General features: G+C 44.7%; 1 protein-coding gene across 1 annotated transcript in view; it reads left to right on the forward strand.

Annotated features, from left to right (window-relative positions):
• The window catches only part of MALRD1 (MAM and LDL receptor class A domain containing 1), a 662703-nt gene that overhangs the window by 307671 nt on the left and 333766 nt on the right, over nucleotides 1–21266 (forward strand). The window contains exon 20 of the mRNA XM_075588643.1: nucleotides 5620–5776. Within this exon, the coding sequence (XP_075444758.1) occupies nucleotides 5620–5776 (157 nt within the window). The remainder of the gene's footprint in view (nucleotides 1–5619; nucleotides 5777–21266) is intronic.

Consider the following 21266-nt stretch of genomic DNA (forward strand, 5'->3'; position numbering starts at 1 on the left):
GCTAACTCCAGGTATTCAGCACCTAAGATGGAGCGCTATTGATTCTATACAGAAGCAGGATCGTTTGGGTAACCCATCTTGAGCCAAGCTATAGCACCTCCCTAGTGGCTGAGAGTGGGAGTTGAGCATCTAGGGAAGCACATACAGACAGTGAATATACTAGAGACTGTATTGAGGGGAGAATAACGCCTGATCAAACGCTTGATCAAGAAGATTTTCTGTGAGTGTAGATCGCAGCCCTGAGGCATAGTAGGATCAACCCAATCGGAGGGTTTATAGCTAACTCAAGCAGCAAAGGCCATGGGTGGCATTCAGCAACCGAGATGGGGATATTGATGACAGTCAGAGAGAGTGTAGTAAAAGGTGCAGCAGGGTGCTATACAGCAGAGGGATCATTTAGACAAACCATCATGAGCCAACCCATAGAACCTCCCTAGAGAGCCAAGAGTGGAGTGTACAAGCCATGAATAAACCAGAGACTGTATATACAGTATATATATATATATATATATATATATATATATATATATATATATATACATCTGCATGTCATTTCCCAGAATCCCTTGCTGCAGTGGAAGTGCTGTGTGCTGGGTGATAATGGTGAAGGGCGGGGTTGCAGACCTGCCTTAGACATGCAGATGAGCATACAGTTATATATATATATATATACATATATATATATATATATATATATATATATATATATATATATATATATATATATATATATATAGTGATACCATCATTCATTGTCCTCTAGGGACTGGAACAGTGCAGTAAGTGTGCTTTCCAGTCCACAGATAGTTAATTCCTCAAAGAGAAGCCAGCAGCAGCAGCAGCTGCTAACTAATGGAGTTAATCAGACTCCTTAGTGAAACAAGTAAGTGGTTTAAAAAACAGGCTGAAAGCTGATATGCAGAGAGACTGTTTTCCCCAGTGAAGGGGGGGAGATAGAAGTGCTCCCCAGCTGCGGAAGCTGACACAGAGGAGAGTTTCTCTGGGCTCATGTGGGGCCAAGTTCCCTAAGAAGGAAAGAACGCAAGACCGTGCTGAAGCGGTGACGTCTGCTCCAAAGGACTTACAAACAGATAAGGAAAAATCCTTTATTATTACTGTGTGCAAAGACTGTGCAGATTGTTGCATTTTCCAAGGCATGTTTTGAGGGTGGGAACCAGCTTAGCTGGCCATCCAACTAGTGAAGGCGAAAGCTACGGTGCAGTTAGCTTTCCCTAAAGGGAATTGTGGCGGGGAAGGCGTTAACTGGACTTATAATAAAGTTCAGGCCCACTTGGTTAACCCTGACCCGTGTGTTAGGGTCTTAGAGTGTCAGCTCTAGGACCCAGATGTCAAAAATGTATTACTGCAACTGTATACTGATTTTGCGACATTAAAGAATGATGTGATTTTATTTCCTCTCCGGGGATGCTGGGATCGGGAGATTTCTAGGCTGTGTTTCAGGGTGGGTTTGGTGGAGAAAGTCCTTGCAGAATGCGTCTATATAGCGGGGTTACGGGTTATGGGATACCCCAAAAGTTGTATATGGAAAATGAGTGATATCCTCTGATACTGCTAAGCACATTACTCCGCCAACCGTGTACCCTGAAAACGCTCTTATGACTCACTGCCAGAGTCCCTGCTGCAGCATCTTCCAGACAAGGTAAATGGGTATGAAGGGGTTAAAAGATATCTGCAGGTATACACAAAGTCCTTACTATAGCATGGGACTCACCAGTATAGCAGAGGTACCGCTATACTGTACATGCCCAGGTATCCTGAGCCTAGAGTAGGGGTTCAGGAAGATGCTCACGCTAAGGTTATGAAGCTGAGCAGATTTGCAGTGTTTAAAAGTATGTTTCTAATGTGTGCCAGGAATGAGGCTAGTGATTTGTAGAGGATATACACTCACTCCATGCATGACACCAGAATAGGACCTCTCAACTTTTTGCACGCAGCAGACAGGACACCATATCTTTTATTAAACGGGAATAGTTTAATATGTATAGATATTGCTGACCTGTATATGAGCTGAGGGCTTTCTAAGTTATAGACTCTGGAAGGCACAGATGGTTACCAGGGGCCATACTTGAAAGGGCTCAGAGATGCCTAGGTGTGAGGCCATATGGGCCCTGCCATTATTATAGAGCACCCATATCCTGGCATGAAACAAGGCAACCTAACACCCTTTGCTAAACAGCCAGCCGCTGTGGGGCCTCGCACCGTGGGGGGGCAAAGGGGCAGAGGGGGATATTTTACCTGCCCGGCTAAAAGGCTCAGGGGTGGGAAACCCTGTATGAGTGTTTTTGATTGGTTGCTAGGCGGTTGCTAAGGTGTTTTGATTGGGCTGCAGGTTTTCTGGGACATGGATACCAGAGGTATGAAAAGCCCTGACACAGGTCAGATTCTTCTGTTCTAAGAGTTCCATCTAAGAGTTTCATCAGTTCCATCTTGTGTGATTCACCTGAGATTCAGTCCCATTGGAGAAGTGGCCTGGAATATTTTGCTGTGTGTTTGCAATTAGGAAAGATTAGTTTTGTTATCCCAGTTTTCCAAAGTAAGTGTGTCTTTTTACTGTATTTTTGTGTAACATAGTTGTGTGCGTTCATTAGGTGAATAAACGCAATTTATTTTTATCTCACTGCTTGCTCAATCAATGATCCCGGTAATTAAAAGTGGTAATAAGCGGGTCTTACCGTGACAGGAATAAGAGTTTATTTTATGATGTGGTTTTTCTTAAAGGGACGGTGGGTCTGTTTATATATGATTTAATCCCTGTAAATAAACCCCTGCATAGAAAATACAGTGTTTCCGGCCTTAAATTGGGATAAAAGAGACTGAAACGTGGTGTATATGGTGACTAAGTACTTATTGGCGGTTAATAAATCTCCTGTTTGTATGAATAAAGTTCCTGGTGCCCATCATTGAATTACCCATACCTAATCTGCACGGATCCAGCCCTGACAAGGTAATACAGTCTGAGCACACCCTGTAAATAGATACTCAATATATTCTCCCTAGGACCCGGGCAAGGAGGGTTATATGTATTTTTAAGTTGTACTTCTAACTAATTGTTTGTGTGCCAGTTTTTTAAAATGCTGAATATTTTCTGGCCTAATAATGACATTCATAAATTAGTTCATGACTATGTACCAGCTCCTCCTCCTCCGCCACACATTTTGTCCTTTGCTCTGCTGCACCGACCTCTGCCTCACGCTTCCTCCTCTACTCCCACCACTGCACGCTTACTCTTCTTCTCCTGCTGCCCTCCCTGCTGCCACCCCCTCAAAATGTACCACTTTTGGAGAGCTGTAGGCAACCATCTTGCAGGTTATACTTTGCTCACACCTTCCATAGTGAAGAAAAAAAAAAGTAGTAGTAGAATTCCCACCCCTAACGATGTAGTATTACTTACTGTTTTGGGTGCCTCGGAACTACATGCTGAAATACGCTTCCACAAATTATTGCAGCACTGAAAACAGTAAGTCAATACATCTTTATATAAAGTAAAAATGATGTGCTGTACTAACTCTTAGATTATCTTATGCTGAATGATATGTACTGTAGAGCCTGTATATTTTGCCAAGGCCACAAAATTTCACATTGAAAATAAATGAACAAACATTTCATTTCGAGAATGAGCAGTTTCCCCAAGTTTTTGTAATCCGGGAAGAAAAGGAGTCTACTGCATATATAAATTAACATATCCAAATCACCTAATTTCCTAGGCATCTCTCCATCTGTTTTATCGATGAGTGTTTTGGGAGATATATGTCACTAGTTATGGTAACGGTGTTCCCCTCCCCCCCAATCGCAGATAAGGGCCATTACAGGGTGTGTGTGGTGCATACCTGCTGGTAACAAGAGGGATGAGTCGTCCGCGATGACTTTGTGACACAGGAACAGGCTTCTGGGGTCCATACCCCATATAATACTTAGCAGTGCAGTGCCTCCATCTGCCGTAGGCTCCAGGAATATATGGAGATGATCTTTCACGGTAGAACTTGTACTCTCCCCCCTAGTTAGATCACACACCAGGCCAGAGGTATATTGCAAACAGGAACGGTTTATTACTACAGTCTATGCAGTAATACACAGCTACTCATCAGTCTTCTGCCGATTACAGTCTCTTTACTTGCAGCTATCACTGGAGATGGTCCCTGGACCGCCACTACAGGCCAAGGGCACCACAGCCATCCTAGCTCTTCCCCACCTCCCTAGCGGAGGCAGAGGTATGATCACACCCAGTCCTCCCCGCAGGGAAGAGCACATGGGTAGGCCCCAATCTCAGGCTCCCAGACGTGTGACCTGTCTTCCTCAGGGGGAAGAAACAACCTCCAAATTTAGGGCGGTCCTGCCCTTAAGTACAGCCAGAAGGCGGACACCCCATTGTCGCAGCTACAACAGGATGTTCCTCTGTCACTCAAGTGCAGTACCAAAGGTGAAGGGGAAAACCCCATACCAACTACTGACAAGCCTGTGTATACCAGGGTTTACTGCCAGCCCATTGGGTAGAATAGTAGCCAGGAGATACCACTCTACATTATTCAATTAAATTGGCCCTTCCTTCTCCCCCATGATAAGAGAACAAAAAAGGCAAGTCCTGCTAAAGTTTTTCACTTTTCACCTGGACAGATTAGATAGATAGAAATGTAGGGTGGTGAGCACTCTTGGACCTACAATTAAATAGGTTGGTGCACGGTAAGGTTAGGTGCAGCAAACAGGATGACTAACATTTAAAGGACTTGCAGAAGAATTGGAACGAAGCAAAAATTCCAATAAAGCAAAAAATGGAGCAAAGTACAGTGCCATGAAACAGTGACACAAAGAGACTCGGGATAAAAAAAAAATGCTTCTCTTTGCTGCAAAATACACCATTTGTATCACAAATTGTCTTCTTTTACAGCTTTGGCATGTTTTTCCCATGTTGCCTCCTGTTTAGAATATTGAACTCCTGGAGGAGCTACACTGCCTTCCATTTAACTGAAAATATTCCAACAGAGTGCCATAATGTTTTTTTTTTTAAGTTTTGTTTTATCTTTTCTGAAACAGAGGGTACATGTTTCTCTTTTCTTAAATGGGTGCATGCTACAGCTAGCTCAGCTTTCTAAATAATTACCTTAGTCAGTAGATTGTCAGAGTTCGACATTTCAAGAAATAATTTGGTTTCATTTCCCTAATTACTAGATAATACATCTAATGAATATCAAATATTTTGTGGGTATTCTGGCATGTTATTTGGTGGATGACTGGTCTATAATGATTTCAGCCAATTTGAACAACTCTTCATTAATTTACAGTATCTCCCTTAATGAAAAAGATTTGTAAATCAATTGTAGTCAATACATGTTTAACATCTGGGGAAAATAGGTCTTTCCCAACAAGCTCCAAGTAAAGCACAAGAACAGAAAACCTCAACATAGTCAGCACTATTTCATTTCTTTTAAAAGCATTTAATACATAATCAATTGCTAGGCAGAAAAACATGTTTTTTTCCCCTTACGATTTGATCTGGCATCCATGTAAAAACATTAAAAATGCCGAATAAGAAGATAAGGAAACCTGTTACTGCATGTTAATAAATATAGAGCATCACTAATGACACCATTTATTTCTATCCAGGTCTACAGAAGAAGGCTGGTACTTGTATGCAGATAGTTCTAATGGAGAGTTTGGTCATACAACTTACATATTGACACCTGTCATTTCTCTCACTGGGCCTAAATGTAAGCTGGTATTTTGGAGCTATATGAATGGTGCAACGGTGGGTTCATTGCAGGTATGTGTTTCTACGGTAGTTCTTTTTTTCTAACACATTTTGAAATGACAGTGCATTGCATGAAGATGTGTTGGCTGTATTTGGTTTAGTGAGTCTATTATACTAAACCATAGAAATACAGCATTCTTAAAATACTGTTAGCAAATAAAAGCAACAGTTAAGTGACAGAATATTTATGTATGTATATATTTATGCATAGAATACTGAATTATCTATCCAAGCTCCTCTCTACTAAACAATGTTATAAACTGTTATAAACCTATCATTTTTTTAAAATACTATTCATCTTATATTTATTTCATTTTCTTCTTAAACCCAAGGGACGTTGTCATTAATTGATGATAAATATACCATGTGTGATAAACCTGTGTGAACAATACTAGTGCCTTGCTTAGTGCAGCTCCTGTTGCGTAATATAGTATATAAGACATGTCTAAAGCCCAGGTTATTAAAATAAAATAAAAACTTCCAAAACTGTTAGACACATTAAGGTGTCTTATAGCATATCACCACCTAGTAAATATATTTTGAAGAGTCTGAATTACTACAATTGAATTGTTAATGAGACATATACCTAGTACCTTTTTGTTGAAAACATATCTACTAGAATGATAAAGAAGGCACCATGACAACTTATCAACACACCGGCACTTCCTTGCAGCATTCATATCTTCCTTGTGATGCAGAAATATTGGTAAAACGTCTGTCAACAAAAATTGTAGCTCCCGAGATTTAAAAAGAGGAAAATATATTTATTCTGTGTGTGAAACATCCAAACTTACATACTGTATAAGCAATATCTGAGACAGTGCTAGAATATTTTTCAATAGCTGGGTGAGTTCTTAAAAGCAAAATCTGAGGCAATAAACTCCTGAGTGTAAGTATCCGTGAATCCCGCTACCCTCAGCGCACCCCCTCCTTACCTCAGCCCGTGATCGGGTGCTCCGCTTCTCCAATCTCCTGCGGCGCGTCACCTGGGCCATTTATCAGTCGGCAGACTATGGGCGCACGCGCATCACGCGCATCATGCGCGGACGTTTTTACCAAGCCCTCTGGTCTCGCCTCCGGGTTGTGCCCGCACGGGGGCGTCATCAGAATGTCACGTACGTGCGGGATGCCCGCTCTACGTGCAGGCACCGCATCACCAGCCTTCACCTGTAAAACCTCCCACATCGGTCTCCTGCACCAATCGCAGCAAGCGTTCCGGACGTGCCTCTTCTTGCCTTGTTCTCATTGGTTCCTGTTTGCCTTATATGCTCAGCCGTTTCACTAGTTCATCGGCTGAGCATAAACCTTCCTGCTATCGAAGTGTTCACTGCTGTCTTGCCTCCACAGTATTGTTGTTCAACGATCCTTGTTCCTGACCATAGCTTTTCCTCTAGACTCTGCTCTTCTGTTCTCCTAACTTTGGCTACTTACGAACATCCGCACCTCTCCATCCTGACCCAGGCTAACTCCTCAACAATCCGCACCTCTCCAATAATGACCTCGGCAAAGTACCACGACGATTTGCCTCTCTTCAATCCAGACCACGGCTAGGTACTGTACCTCCTACGATCCGCTACTCTCCAACACCGACCTTGGCAAGTATTACTGACCATCCAGACCTCTCCTACCCCAACCCGGCTACCTCGACCAATCTACACTCCAGACGCGCCAACACGGCTGTGGGTTGGTGTTATATCCAATCCCCACCTCGGCCTCCCAGTCACACCTTGTTTGTGGTGAGCACTCCGTTACAGTATGCTCAGCCCAACAAACATGGACCCCGCTGGGGTGGACGAGTCTTGAGCAAGCACGCCAGCATGTTTTCCAAAATTGAAAAATAGTTTGGACAAAATGACCATGGCATGGAATTATTGCACCAGAATATCATGTCCCTTTCTGACTTGGTACAAACCCCTCCTCCTAGTCCTGTCCCTTTGCGGCCTTCTGCTGCAACTATTGCTTCTATGACAATTTACCTGCGAATTCCACAGTCTTTGATATGCCTGGCCGCAATGTAACTGCCGCTTCCTCTCTTTTTCATATTTCTCAGGGAAGTCGATCCGTGGCCATATACGCTTTGGAGTTTCGCACTATTGCCGCCAAGACCAGATGGAATAACAAGGCGTTAGCAGCCACCTTCTGGAAAGGTCTTACGTGGATTTTAAAGGATGAGCTCGCTGCACATGAACGCCCCACTGATCTCAAGGAACTCATCGCCATATGTATTTGTGTTGATCAACGTCTGCAAGAGAGGAAAACTGAAAGATCCCATCATTGGCAGCTTACTCCGAGGGTTCCTTCTTCCAATGCCGGTACAGCTGAACCCCTTCCGCCAGATATCCCAGAGCCTATGCAACTTTGGGGTAACAAGTTGTCTTCCAGCGAGAAACAGCATCGACGCAATGCCGCTCTCTGTCTCTACTATGGCAATCCCGGACATCAGATACTCATTTGCCCACACAAGTCAGGAAACGCCAGCTCCCAATGAGGTCCAGGGGAATCATATTGGGAACTCTTTCTACATCCCCTATCACAGAAAAACTGCTGCCAACCAGGATCTTGCTTCCTGTTACGCTTACTGGCGAGCACTTCCAAACTTCTGCGATGGCCTTTCTGGATTCCGGGTCGGGAGGCAATTTTGGCGATCAAGGCTTCGTCGAGAGGAATAACATCCCTTTCGTTCACAAGAAATGCCCAGTAGGGTTAGAAGCCATATATGGTCAACCTCTGCAACCAGCATATATTTCTTTACAGACCATTCTCTTTCATCTTCGTATAGGTGAGGACAACACGGAAGAGATCCTGCTGGATGCCATTCACACCCCTTCGGTGGACGTGATTTTTGGCCTCCCATGGCTGCAACTTCACAATCCATGCATCGATTGGTCTGACAAGGAATCGGTCCTGTGGAGCCCCTTTTGTTCCAAGAACCGGGCTGTGCCCATCAAAAGTATTGCTGGGGTTACTGCCCCTAAAGAAGAGGAGGTAAAATTGCCCGAGGTCTACGCCGAATTTCGCAACATTTTTGATAAAACCAGATCTGAGGTCTTATCATCATCCTTTCGATTGTCATATTGACTTGCTGCCTGGTTCTGTACCTCCCAGGGGAAATTCTTACCCACTTTCCCTTCCTGAGATGAAAGCTATGAAGGAGTATATCCATGAAAATTTACAAAGGGGTTTTATTTGAAAATATTCTTCTCCACCTGGCGCAGGCTTCTTTTTTGTGAAGATAAAGGACGGGTCACTACGTCCATGTATTGATTACAGAGGTCTTAACAAGATCACCATCAAAAACCGTTACCCCTTACCACTGATTGCTGAACTTTTTGATCGCCTCCAAGGAGCCAACATCTTCACTAAACTGGACCTCCATGGGACCTACAATCTGGTAAGGATCCGTCAAGGTGACGAATGGAAAACGGCTTTCAATATCCATGATGGCCACTATGAATATCTCACCATGCCCTTCGGTCTCTGTAATGCTTCCTGCTGTCTTCCAGGACTTAATTAATGAAATCTTCCGAGATCTGCTCAATCAATTAGTCGTCATTTATCTGGATGATATAATGATCTTTTCTAAATCCTCACAGGAGCATGTCAACAATGTCAAACAAGTACTTCTACTCCAAAGTGAAAACCTTTGTTTTGCCAAGCTGGAAAAATGCCAGTTCCATCAATCCTCCACAGCGTTCGTAGGATACATCATTTCCAACACAGAGCTCACCATGGATCCTGCAAAAGTAAAGGCGGTTCTGGATTGGCCTCGTCCCACTACCCTAAAAGCCGTGCAACATTTCCTGGGGTTTGCAAACTACTACCGCAGGTAAATTCAAAATGTTTTCTCTGTGGTAGCTCCAATCACAGCTTTAACTAAGAAAGATGCGGATCCTTCTTCATGGTCGCCGGCAGCTATCCAAGCTTTTTATCACTTGAAACCCGCCTTCAGTTCTGCACCTATCCTCATACATCCAGACCCCAAGCTACCGTTCACCTTGGAGGTAGATGCGTCAGACATCGAGGCCTGTGCTATTCTTTTCCATAGAAAGAAACCTCAAGGCAGACTCCACCCCTGTGCCTTTTTCTAAAAAAACAATTCTCCCAGCGAAACAAAATTATGACGTGGGTAACCGGGAACTCCTAGCAATCACGCTAGCCCTGGAGTAATGGAGAAATCTGTTTGAAGGCACAGAAAAGCGATCACTATTCTCAACGACCACAAGAATTTGCTCTATATCGAGGGCACTCGACGTTTAGGGGCCCATCAAGCCCGGTGGTCGCTTTTCTTTTCCCGTTATAATTTTATTATCTCTTTTCTTCCGGGTTCAAAAATATCAAAGCCGATGCTCTTTCCCATTAGTTCCTGGTGGATGACAAAACCGAGGATCAGCAGAAACCCAATCTTCCGTCCAAATATATTCTCTCCACCAACTCTTTTGACGCTTTGATAGACATTGTACAAGAGCAGTCTCACATTCCCGAGGGTCTCATAGTTCCTGATGGGCAATTGCTTACCTCACCACCTCATCGGAAGAAGGTCCTTGATGGGGTCACTCTTCGAAGTCTTCAGGTCACCCAAGTGCTAGAAGGACCATCGACCTTGTGGAACTGACCTTTTGGTGGCCCGGCATGCAAAAGGACATCAAAAAATTGCTGCATGCTCGACATGATCGAAATAAGACTCCCTGGGATAAACAATCAGGACTCCTTCGACCGCTGCCCGTCCATGTACTGCTGCGGCAGACTTTATTCTAACAAATCACCGGTTTGTCCCTGGCTTGTTCCTGGAATGCGATGCTGTTCACCCGGAGAATGCCGCGTTCCTTTTGCTTTCCCAGCCACGGGTCATGCCCGGCTGACGCGCGGTTGATGTGTTAATTGATAATGGTTCAGGATTTAATAGGCTGCAATGCTTCGCGTGTCCACCAGATGGCATACATTCATGAATTGTAATGCAGTATATATATATATATATATATATATATATATTGTGACAAACGGCTTACTCCGGGACTCCATCGTTTGTCCAGGACTGTTTAGAACACGGTCTTTTAGGGTAGGTTAAATGATGAGGCGTCTCGTACTGTTCCTTTAAACAGGCTATGCCTGGTTTATTCAGTCCCAGGCACTGAGACTGCCACAGTGCATACAACAGAAAACAGATCAAAACAAAAGCTGCTCACCTGAGCAATAACTTAACTTAGATATCCCTGACTCAGGGTTGGACGTGGCTTTTCCACTTCCAACATCAAAACACGGTACTTTTGCAGTCTTACACAAATGAACAGAAAGATTGAACCTGTTTGGGGAAGAGGCTTCTCCCCTCTGTAGTTCAGCAGCCTTCCAGCCTCCTGGCTCTTGTGGGGAGACCCGAGCAAACAGGAAATCAGTCTTTCATACCTGATTCCTAATTAGCATGACAGGTGACAGAAATCAGGCAGCAGACAAACTCTGGTCTGGATCTCTCATCCCTCAGTTCCAGCGCTTGCCAAACTGTGGGATGGAGTGTATGTATTATAAGGCTGCACTCCCAGGCCAAACAGGATAGAAACTGTCTAGTATCCTGGGAGCCCTATATACGGAATTTATTACCATCCCCTGGTTTCTGTCACATATCCTCCCCCCCAGCTCAGACCTCGAGGGATGAGCGACCATGGATATTAGGGAGTGCATCCTTGACAACCCGTCAGCATTGCCATGTTTGTGCCCTGACCTGTGTTCCACAGAAAATTTAAAGGGTTGTAGGCTTAGGAACCACCTGGTCACTCTAGCATTCTTTTCCCTGTTTTGACACATCCAGGTAAGGGGTGCATGATCTGTGACCAACCGGAATTTTCTCCCCAACAGGTAGTATTTGAGCGTCTCTACAGCCCACTTTATTGCGAGACACTCTTTCTCTACTATGGAGTAATTTTTCTCCTGGGGATTTAGTTTCCTACTTAAATAAAGGATGGGGTGCTCCTCACCTTGAGACTCCTGGGAGAGTACCGCCCCCAGCCCAACCTCAGATGCGTCGGTTTGGACTACGAACTCTTTGGAGAAGTCAGGTGTGACCAACACTGGTTGGGCACAGAGAGCTTCTTTCAGGCTTCTAAAGGCCTGTTCGGTTTCGGGGGACCACTTTACCATTAGCGGTCCTCTTGCTTTTGTGAGGTCAGTTAGTGGGGTTGCCTTAGTTGCAAAATTGGGAATAAACCTTCTATAGTACCCAATTAACCCCAAAAAAGTCCTTACTTGTTTTTTTGTAACTGGTCTTGGCCAATTTTGTATCGCCTCCACTTTGAGTGTTTGGGGTTTGAGTAAACCTCTGCCAATAGAATATCCCAGATACTTGGCCTCCTCCAGACCAATAGTGCATTTAGCGGGGTTAGCAGTTAGTCCAGCAGACCGGACTGCGTCAAGCACAGCTTGGACCTTTGGAAGGTGGGATTGCCAATCTTCACTATGGATTACCACATCATCCAGGTAGGCGGCAGCATACCGAGCATGTGGTTTTAAAATTTTATCCATCATTCTTTGGAATGTGGCGGGAGCTCCATGTAAGCCAAAAGGCAACACCTTATACTGAAAGAGGCCGTCTGGGGTTGAGAAGGCTGTCTTTTCTTTTGCCCTTTCTGTGAGGGGAACCTGCCAGTACCCTTTTGTTAGGTCTAGGGTTGTGAGATATCGGGCTTTGCCCAGTCTCTCTACAAGTTCATCTACCCTGGGCATAGGATAAGTATCAAATTTTGACACCGCGTTTAGTTTCCGGTAGTCATTACAAAACCTTGTTGTACCATCTGGCTTTGGGACTAAGACTATAGGGCTGTTCCACCCACTTTGGGATTCCTCAATTACACCTAGTTTTAGCATTTTTTTAACCTCTAAACTTATAGCCTTTCTTTTGGCCTCTGGGATTCGGTACGGTTTAAGGTTAACTCGGACCCCCGGTTCAGAGACTAGGTCATGTTCAATTACGCTAGTTCTACCTGGCCGTATAGAGAAGATTTCTTTGTTTCTTTTCACTAAATTCTGAACCTCTCGTTTCTGATGAACAGACAGGGTTTCAGCTATGCTTACCTCTGGGTCAGTTTCTTGATTCTCTGACGGACCTGGGGGTACTAGGGTTAACAAGACTTCTCTATCTTTCCAGGGCTTGAGTAGGTTTATATGGTAAATTTGCTCAGGTTTCCTCCTACCTGGCTGTCTTACCTTATAATTTACTTCTCCCACTCTTTCCAAGACCTCATATGGCCCATGCCATTTAGCAAGGAATTTACTTTCCACGGTGGGAACCAGAACTAGTACCCTATCACCTGGAAAAAAAATTCTGACCCTAGCACCCTTATTATACGTATTCCTCTGTGCTTCTTGAGCTTTCTCCATGTGTTCCCTCACTATGGGTAGGACTGCAGCAATGCGGTCCTGCATCTGGGCAACATGCTCTATTACACTTCTGTAAGGGGTAACCTCGTGTTCCCAAGTCTCTTTGGCTATATCCAGTAAGCCCCTTGGGTGTCGGCCATACAATAGTTCAAACGGGGAGAAGCCTGTGGATGATTGGGGAACTTCCCTAATGGCAAATAACAGGTACGGTAACAAACAATCCCAGTTTTTCCCATCTTTATCAACCGCCCGCCGTAACATGCTCTTTAAGGTTTTATTGAACCTTTCCACTAAACCATCTGTTTGTGGATGATAGACTGAGGTTCTGAGATGCTTGATTTTTAGGAGTTTACATAGCTCTTTTGTTACTTGGGACATAAATGGTGTTCCCTGGTCAGATAGAATCTCTTTAGGAATCCCGACCCGGGAAAACAGAACTACTAACTCTTTTGCTATGTTTTTAGCAGAGGTGCTACGTAGGGGAACTGCCTCCGGATATCGGGTGGCATAATCTAATATTACCAATATATGCTGATGTCCCCTAGCAGACTTTATTAGGGGTCCTACTAGATCCATAGCAATCCGGTCAAATGGTACCTCTATTATGGGAAGGGGTACCAATGGGCTGCGGTACGCCTTGAACGGGGCGGTGATCTGACATTCTGGGCATGAGGAACAATAGTTTGTAATTTCTGCCAGAACCCCAGGCCAATAGAAGCTTCGGAGAACCTTTTCTTTTGTCTTTTCCACCCCTAGGTGTCCCCCCAATGGATGACTATGTGCGAGGTGTAATACTACGTTACGGAATGTCCGTGGTACCAACAATTGTTTAGTTGTAACTGATTTCCTTTTATCAACCCGATATACTAGGTCGTTCTCTACCTCGAAGTAGGGGTAAGCAAGTGACCTATCTGGTTGGCCAGGAGTACTATTCTTGTCCCGTATATTTCCCCTTGCTACCGCTAATGTGGGGTCTTCCCACTGGGCCTTCTTAAAACTCCCAGGACTGACCTCTAGGTCAGCGAGGGTCTTATCCGGTTCTGGGGTGGTAAGTGTCTGCTCAACATCTTGATTTGGGGTATTCCCTACCAAAGTAGTGATGGGGAAGGGAATTTTACAGCACTCCTCCTTTTCCCCCTTCTTATTTGGGCCCTCGTCAACCTCCATTTCTGAAAAAGGGAAAGGATTTGTTTCTTCTAATACTTCGTTATGGTCCGCTATTGAACTCTGGGCGCTATTCTGAGCGGGGGACCACATTTTTAGAAAATGGGGAAAGTCGGTCCCTATTAACACATCATGTGCCAGTTTGGGTACAATACCCACCTTGAAATCTAAAGAACCAAACTCTGTTTCAAAAAAACCATCAACAGTGGAATATTCATGATTATCCCCATGTATACAACAAATTGCCACTCTTTGTGAACTGTTTCCCTGTTTCTTCTTAATGGGCAAGAGGTATTCGGACACTAGTGTGACCATGCTCCCAGAGTCAAGAAGTGCCCGAACCCTCTTACCATTAACCTTTACAAATGCCCACAGATGGTTATTCAAGGGGTCCTCTGGGCTAGGGCCCATACATTGGGACAACAGCGAATAAGGTTCCACGCTGTTGCATTGCATGGGCTCATCATTTAGTGGGCAGATTTTTGCTGTGTGGCCCCTCTCATGACAATTTACACATTTAGGTACATAGTCTGTGTCCCACTTAGAGCCTTTTCCCGGCTCCCCATGTTGGCTATTGCCCTTAGTGTGCGAACCACTGTTGCTGGTGCTGCGTGAAGGTGGTCGCCGCTCTTCAGCGCCCCTTAACCCCGGTACCCTTTTACCGTCTCTGGAAGAGTCCTGGAACCTCGGGTAGTGGGGTTGCTCCACGACTGTGGGTTGCGGGTGCTCTTCTGCTGCATTGTACCTTTCTACGAGGGCCACAAGCTCATCCGCATTGTGGGGGTCACTCCGACTGACCCAACGGCGTAAGGCAGAGGGAAGTTTCCTCAAGAACTGGTCCATGACCAACCGTTCCACGATGTGGCTGGCTGAGTTGATCTCGGGTTGTAGCCACTTCCGGGCGAGGTGGATGAGGTCATACATCTGGCTTCGGGTGGCTTTATCCATCGTGAAGGACCATGCGTGAAACCTTTGGGCGCAAACAGCCGTGGTTACGCCGAGGCGGGCGAGGATCTCGAACTTCAATTTTGCATAGACGTTAGCTTCGGCTGGCTCTAGATCAAAGTAAGCCTTCTGGGGTTCGCCGCTTAGGAAGGGTGCGATTAGACCAGCCCACTCAGCTTCTGGCCATCCCTCTCTCTGTGCCGTGCGTTCAAACGTGAGAAGATAGGCTTCCACATCATCCGAGGGTCCCATCTTCTGAAGGTAGTGGCTTGCCCTGGTCATTTTCGGAACTGGGGCTGCCGCTGCCAGTGGAAGGTTACTGATAGTCCCCCTCAGGATCTCGAGTTCCTGCTGTAAGCCCTGAGCGAACCGCTGTTGCTCCTCTCTCAGCAAGCGGTTTGTCTCTTGCTGGTTTGCAATCGCGTTTTGCAGGGCTTCATTCGTCTGTTGCTGGTTTGCATTCGCCTGTTGCTGGTTTGCATTCGCCTGTTGCTGGTTGGCATTAATCTCTTGCTGGGCTATTAGCAGCTGTTGCTGGGCTGCATTCGTCTGCTGCTGGTTTGCATTAGTTTCTTGCTGGGCTATTAACAGCTGTTGCTGGGTTTCATTCGCGTCTTTCTGGGCAGCGACATTGCGTACCAGCGCACCCACCACGTCTTCCATCTTGTTTGCAGAGGATGAAAAAAAATTTTTTTTTTTTTTTTTTTTTCCCTTCAAAGTTCTTCAACCCGCAGACCCCCTAGTGCTCTGCCCGCATTCTCCACCATATGTGACAAACGGCTTACTCCGGGACTCCGTCGTTTGTCCGGGACTGTTTAGAACACGGTCTTTTAGGGTAGGTTAAATGATGAGGCGTCACGTACACTGGCGACACACTTTATTCGAGCTCGGCTAGTCCCACGAATACGGGTATACCCGGGTGTATTGAGGTTTGTGACTGTTTTCTGCCCGAGTGCATTGAGTTATTTTCCGGCAGGGATTGAAGCATTTTATTCCCGTTTGCTGCAATACTGCACAGTACATATATATATACTGCATTACAATTCATGAATTTATGCCATCTGGTAGACACGCGAAGCATTGCAGCCTATTAAATCCTAATCATTATCATTTAACAGATCAGCCGCCCATCAGCCAGGCATGAACCCAGGCTGGGAAGGCAAATGCAACGGGGCTTGTCAGAGGTGAGGAGCGGCGCATTCCAGGTATCTGCCAGGTACATACCGGGTATTTGCTCGAATAAAGTGTGTCGGTGCAGTACTGTTCCTTTAAACAGGCTATGCCTGGTTTATTCAGTCCCAGGCACTGAGACTGCCACAGTGCATACAACAGAAAACAGATCAAAACAAAAGCTGCTCACCTGAGCAATAACTTAACTTAGATATCCCTGACTCAGGGTTGGACGTGGCTTTTCCACTTCCAACATCAAAACACGGTACTTTTGCAGTCTTACACAAATGAACAGAAAGATTGAACCTGTTTGGGGAAGAGGCTTCTCCCCTCTGTAGTTCAGCAGCCTTCCAGCCTCCTGGCTCTTGTGGGGAGACCCGAGCAAACAGGAAATCAGTCTTTCATACCTGATTCCTAATTAGCATGACAGGTGACAGAAATCAGGCAGCAGACAAACTCTGGTCTGGATCTCTCATCCCTCAGTTCCAGCGCTTGCCAAACTGTGGGATGGAGTGTATGTATTATAAGGCTGCACTCCCAGGCCAAACAGGATAGAAACTGTCTAGTATCCTGGGAGCCCTATATACGGAATTTATTACCATCCCCTGGTTTCTGTCACAATATATATATATATATATATATATACTATATAACAACAACCCCTATAACCCCTAACATACTGTACACATACAGTACTGTATATGCACATCAATGATACTATAGGCAGGCGGGGGCGAGATGTGTTTGCAGCAGAGAGAGATCCGCTGCTCTCTCTGAGCAAACATCGGCACATTAAAAATTATTTAAAATACATTTTTATTCATAGTGTAGATGTGCAGGTGGTCTCCGGAGCTGAACCGCATTGGTTTCAGGTCCGGGGACCCCCTGCTTCCCAAGATACAGGCCATCTTATGGGGTGCCGGTATCCCTCTGCATTTAAAGGTTCTGATCACGTGACTGCGGAATGTAAACAAAGCAGAGGGATACCGGCACCCCATAAAGGGGACAGTATCTCGGGAAGCAGGGGGTCCCCGGACCTAAAATCAAAGCGGTTCCGCTCCGGAGACCCTCTGCACATCTACAGTATGAATAAAACACTCATATCAATAAACATTCGTTCCTTACCTTTGCGGCTATGTGCTATGGTAACGAAGCAGCATGAATGCATTTTTAATAATATTGTACAGTGAGCAGGGGGTTCCCTGAGCCACAAATCAAAGCTCAAGGGACCCCCTGCTCCTGCACAATATTATTAAAATACAGAAATGCTGCTTAATTACCTTAGCAGCTAACCGCTAAGGCAATGAAGGGGTTAACACACCGTGCCCGCTTTATTGTGGGTAGCCAGGGTGGGTGAAGGGGGTATTTGGCCCTTGGTGTGAGTTTAGGACTTGCGGGGGGGTTGCGGGTGCACTTAACCCCATTCACGACCGTAGCAGTTAATACCGCTATGGTCATAAAGGGGTTAACCCCTCCCGATACCCCCCGCAAGCCCTAAACAACCACCGTTGGGGCTAATACCCCCTTCACCCACCCCCGCTACCCACAATAAAAAAAATTCACACACAGCAGCCCCACAATAAATAAATAAATATAAATAAATAAATAAATACATGAATATATATATATATATATAGGGAACCCCCTGCTCACTGTACAATATTATTAAAAATACATTCATGCCTATAGTATCATTGATGTGCATATACAGTAAGTGTATTATGTTAGGGGTTACAGGGGTTGTTGTTATATATATATATATATATATATATATATATATATATATTTATATTCATGTATTTATTTATTTATTTAGATTTAATTAATTTATTGTGGGGCTGCTGTGTGTGAATTTTTTTTATTGTGGGTAGCGGGGGTGGGTGAAGGGGGTATTAGCCCCAAACGGTGGTTGTTTAGGGCTTGCGGGGGGTAGCGGGAGGGGTTAACCCCTTCATGACCGTAGCGGTATTAACTGCTACGGTCGTGAAAGGGTTAAGTGCACCCGCAACCCCCCCGCAAGTCCTAAACTCAGAACAAGGGCCAAATACCCCCTTCACCCACCCCCGCTACCCACAATAAAGCGGGTACGGTTGGTTAACCCCTTCATTGCCTTAGCGTTTAGCCGCTAAGGTAATGAAGCAACATTTCTGTATTTTAATAATATTGTGCAGGAGCAGGGGGTCCCCTGAGCTTTGATTTGTGGCTCATTGAACCCCCTGCTCACTGTACAATATTATTAAAAATACATTCATGCTGCTTCGTTACCATAGCACATAGCCGCAAAGATAAGGAATGATTCTTTATTGATGTGTGTGTTTTATTCATACTGTAGATGTGCAGAGGGTCTCCGGAGCGGAACCGCTTTGGTTTTAGGTCCGGGGACCCCCTGCTCCCCGAGCTACAGTCCCCTTTATGGGGTGCCGGTATCCCTCTGCTTGGTTTACATGCCGCGGTCACATGATCGGGACCTTACATGCAGAGGGATACCGGCACCTCATAAAGGGGGTATTTGGCCCTTAGCGGCTATCAGCTATGGTAATGAAGCAGCATTTCTGAATTTTAATAATATTGTGCAGGAGCAGGGGGTCCCTTGAGCTTTGATTTGTGGCTCAGGGAACCCCTGCTCACTGTACAATATTATTAAAAATACATTCATGCTGCTTCGTTACCATAGCACATAGCCGCAAAGGTAAGGAACGAGTTTTTATTGATATGGGTGTTTTATTCATACTGTAGATGTGCAGAGGGTCTCCGGAGCGGAACCGCTTTGGTTTTAGGTTCGGGGACCCCCTGCTTCCCGAGATACAGGCCCCTTTATGGGGTGCCGGTATCCCTCTGCTTTGTTTACATTCCGCGGTCACGTGATCAGGACCTTTAAATGCAGAGGGATACCGGCACCTCATAAATGGGCCTGTATCCGCTCCGGAGACCCCCTGCACATCTACACTATGAATAAAAATGTATTTAAAATAATTTTTAATGTGCCGATGTTTGCACAGAGAGAGCAGCGGATCTCTCTCTGCTGCAAACACATCTCGCCAGGGGACGGCTTCAAAGACAACAGCTCGCAAACGCCCCCATGAGTTTTTACACGGCATTGCAGTATTGCAGACAGCGGGAATAAAATGCTTAAATCACAGTTGCGAAAATAACGCAATACACTCCGGCGAAAATGATACAAAACCGCACATAACCGGGATAATCTGAAATTTGCGGAGCTAGCCAAGTTAGAATAAAGTTGGTCGCCACTGTACACACTTGTCCATGGACTTCAAAGTCGAACTGCCGGTATCTAAAGGAATGAATACCATCTTAGTTGTGGTAGACCGCTTTTCCAGGCAGTCTCACTTTATTCCGTTAAAAGGTCTACCCAACTCTCCCAAATTGGCAGACATCTTTATCAAAGAAATCTTTCGCCTCAATGGGGTACCATTGGCCGTAGTCTCCGATAGAGGATCACAGTTCATATCCAAGTTCTGGCGCTCCTTCTGCCAGCGATTAGCAATAGCTACATTTTTCTTCGTGTTATCATCCCCAAACCAATGGCCAGACTGAGCGCACCAACCAGTTTCTCGAACAATACATCTGGTGTTTTGTTTCAGACACTCAGGACGACTGATCAGATCTTCTGCCCTGGGCCGAGTTCGCGCATTACAACTTGAGTAATGAATCAACAATGGAGTCGCCCTTTTTCATTAATTATGGGTTCCACTCATCACTTATACCCATTTTTACACCCACTTCTGTGGTACCAGCAGAAGATGACAGAAAACATTCGCCAACACTACTCACACGGTTACCTATAAAATCAAGGACTTTATTAACTGTCTTACATGTGGTACTATTTATCTTATGACATGTGTATGTGGTCTAATGTATGTGGGAAAAACCCACAGACCATTGAAAACAAGAGTCTTGGAACATGTTGGTAGTGTACGAAACGCCACAGACACCCCAGTGGCAAGACATATTTTACAATACCACAAAGGTGATTCTAATGTGATGCGCTTCTGTGGGATTGAATCTATTCCCAGAGATCCTAGAGGGGGAGAGTGGGACAAGAAACTGCTACAAAAATAATGTCGCTGGATATACCAGCTACAAACCCTCTCCCCCCTAGGACTCAATGAAGGATTTATTTACTCTTCCTTTTTATAAACTTTGTCACCGTAGCAATAGGTCATATCATAACCTACTCCTAGGAACCTAGATATATATATTACTAATTAACCACTTTTTCTACACTTTCACCCTTTAAATTTATTGTTTAATTATTTTTCACTGAGAATATTTAAGAACACATGGGGATCCAGGTATATAGTGTAAATAACACTTTAGATCTGTATTGACCATTTTGGGCAGATCATATAGAATTTTTTCATTCCTACACCCTATACACATTATTTTTCTATTATTTTCCACCCTTAATAATGGCTAATAGCCCTCCCCTTTTTTTACCCACTATCGTCGGAAATGTCACATATAGCACTACTTTAGTGTAATAGCATAATCCACTTGTTTTTCACATACAATTATGTTGTTGCAGCTTAATATCTCAGGAACATCAGTATTTCATCACATCTTAAACCTAGTTCCAGGACGAATACTTACCGATACCGCTATAGTGACTTAACAACAACCGGATATTTAGTATATCCAGCATTGGGTTCCAGGACAAATACTTACCACATCACTACAGTGACCAATTAACAACAAAGTATTTTTTTGGACATTGAATGTCCCTAGACTCAAGACACCACATACACAATAAGACAACTCAGTCCTCACCTAGATAATTTATTATCTTTATTGTGGAGACAACGTATAGGTAACATTTGAGACGCAGTCATGTAATATT

The sequence above is a fragment of the Ascaphus truei genome, chromosome 2 (assembly GCF_040206685.1).
Source record: "Ascaphus truei isolate aAscTru1 chromosome 2, aAscTru1.hap1, whole genome shotgun sequence".
Classification (NCBI taxonomy): domain Eukaryota; kingdom Metazoa; phylum Chordata; class Amphibia; order Anura; family Ascaphidae; genus Ascaphus; species Ascaphus truei.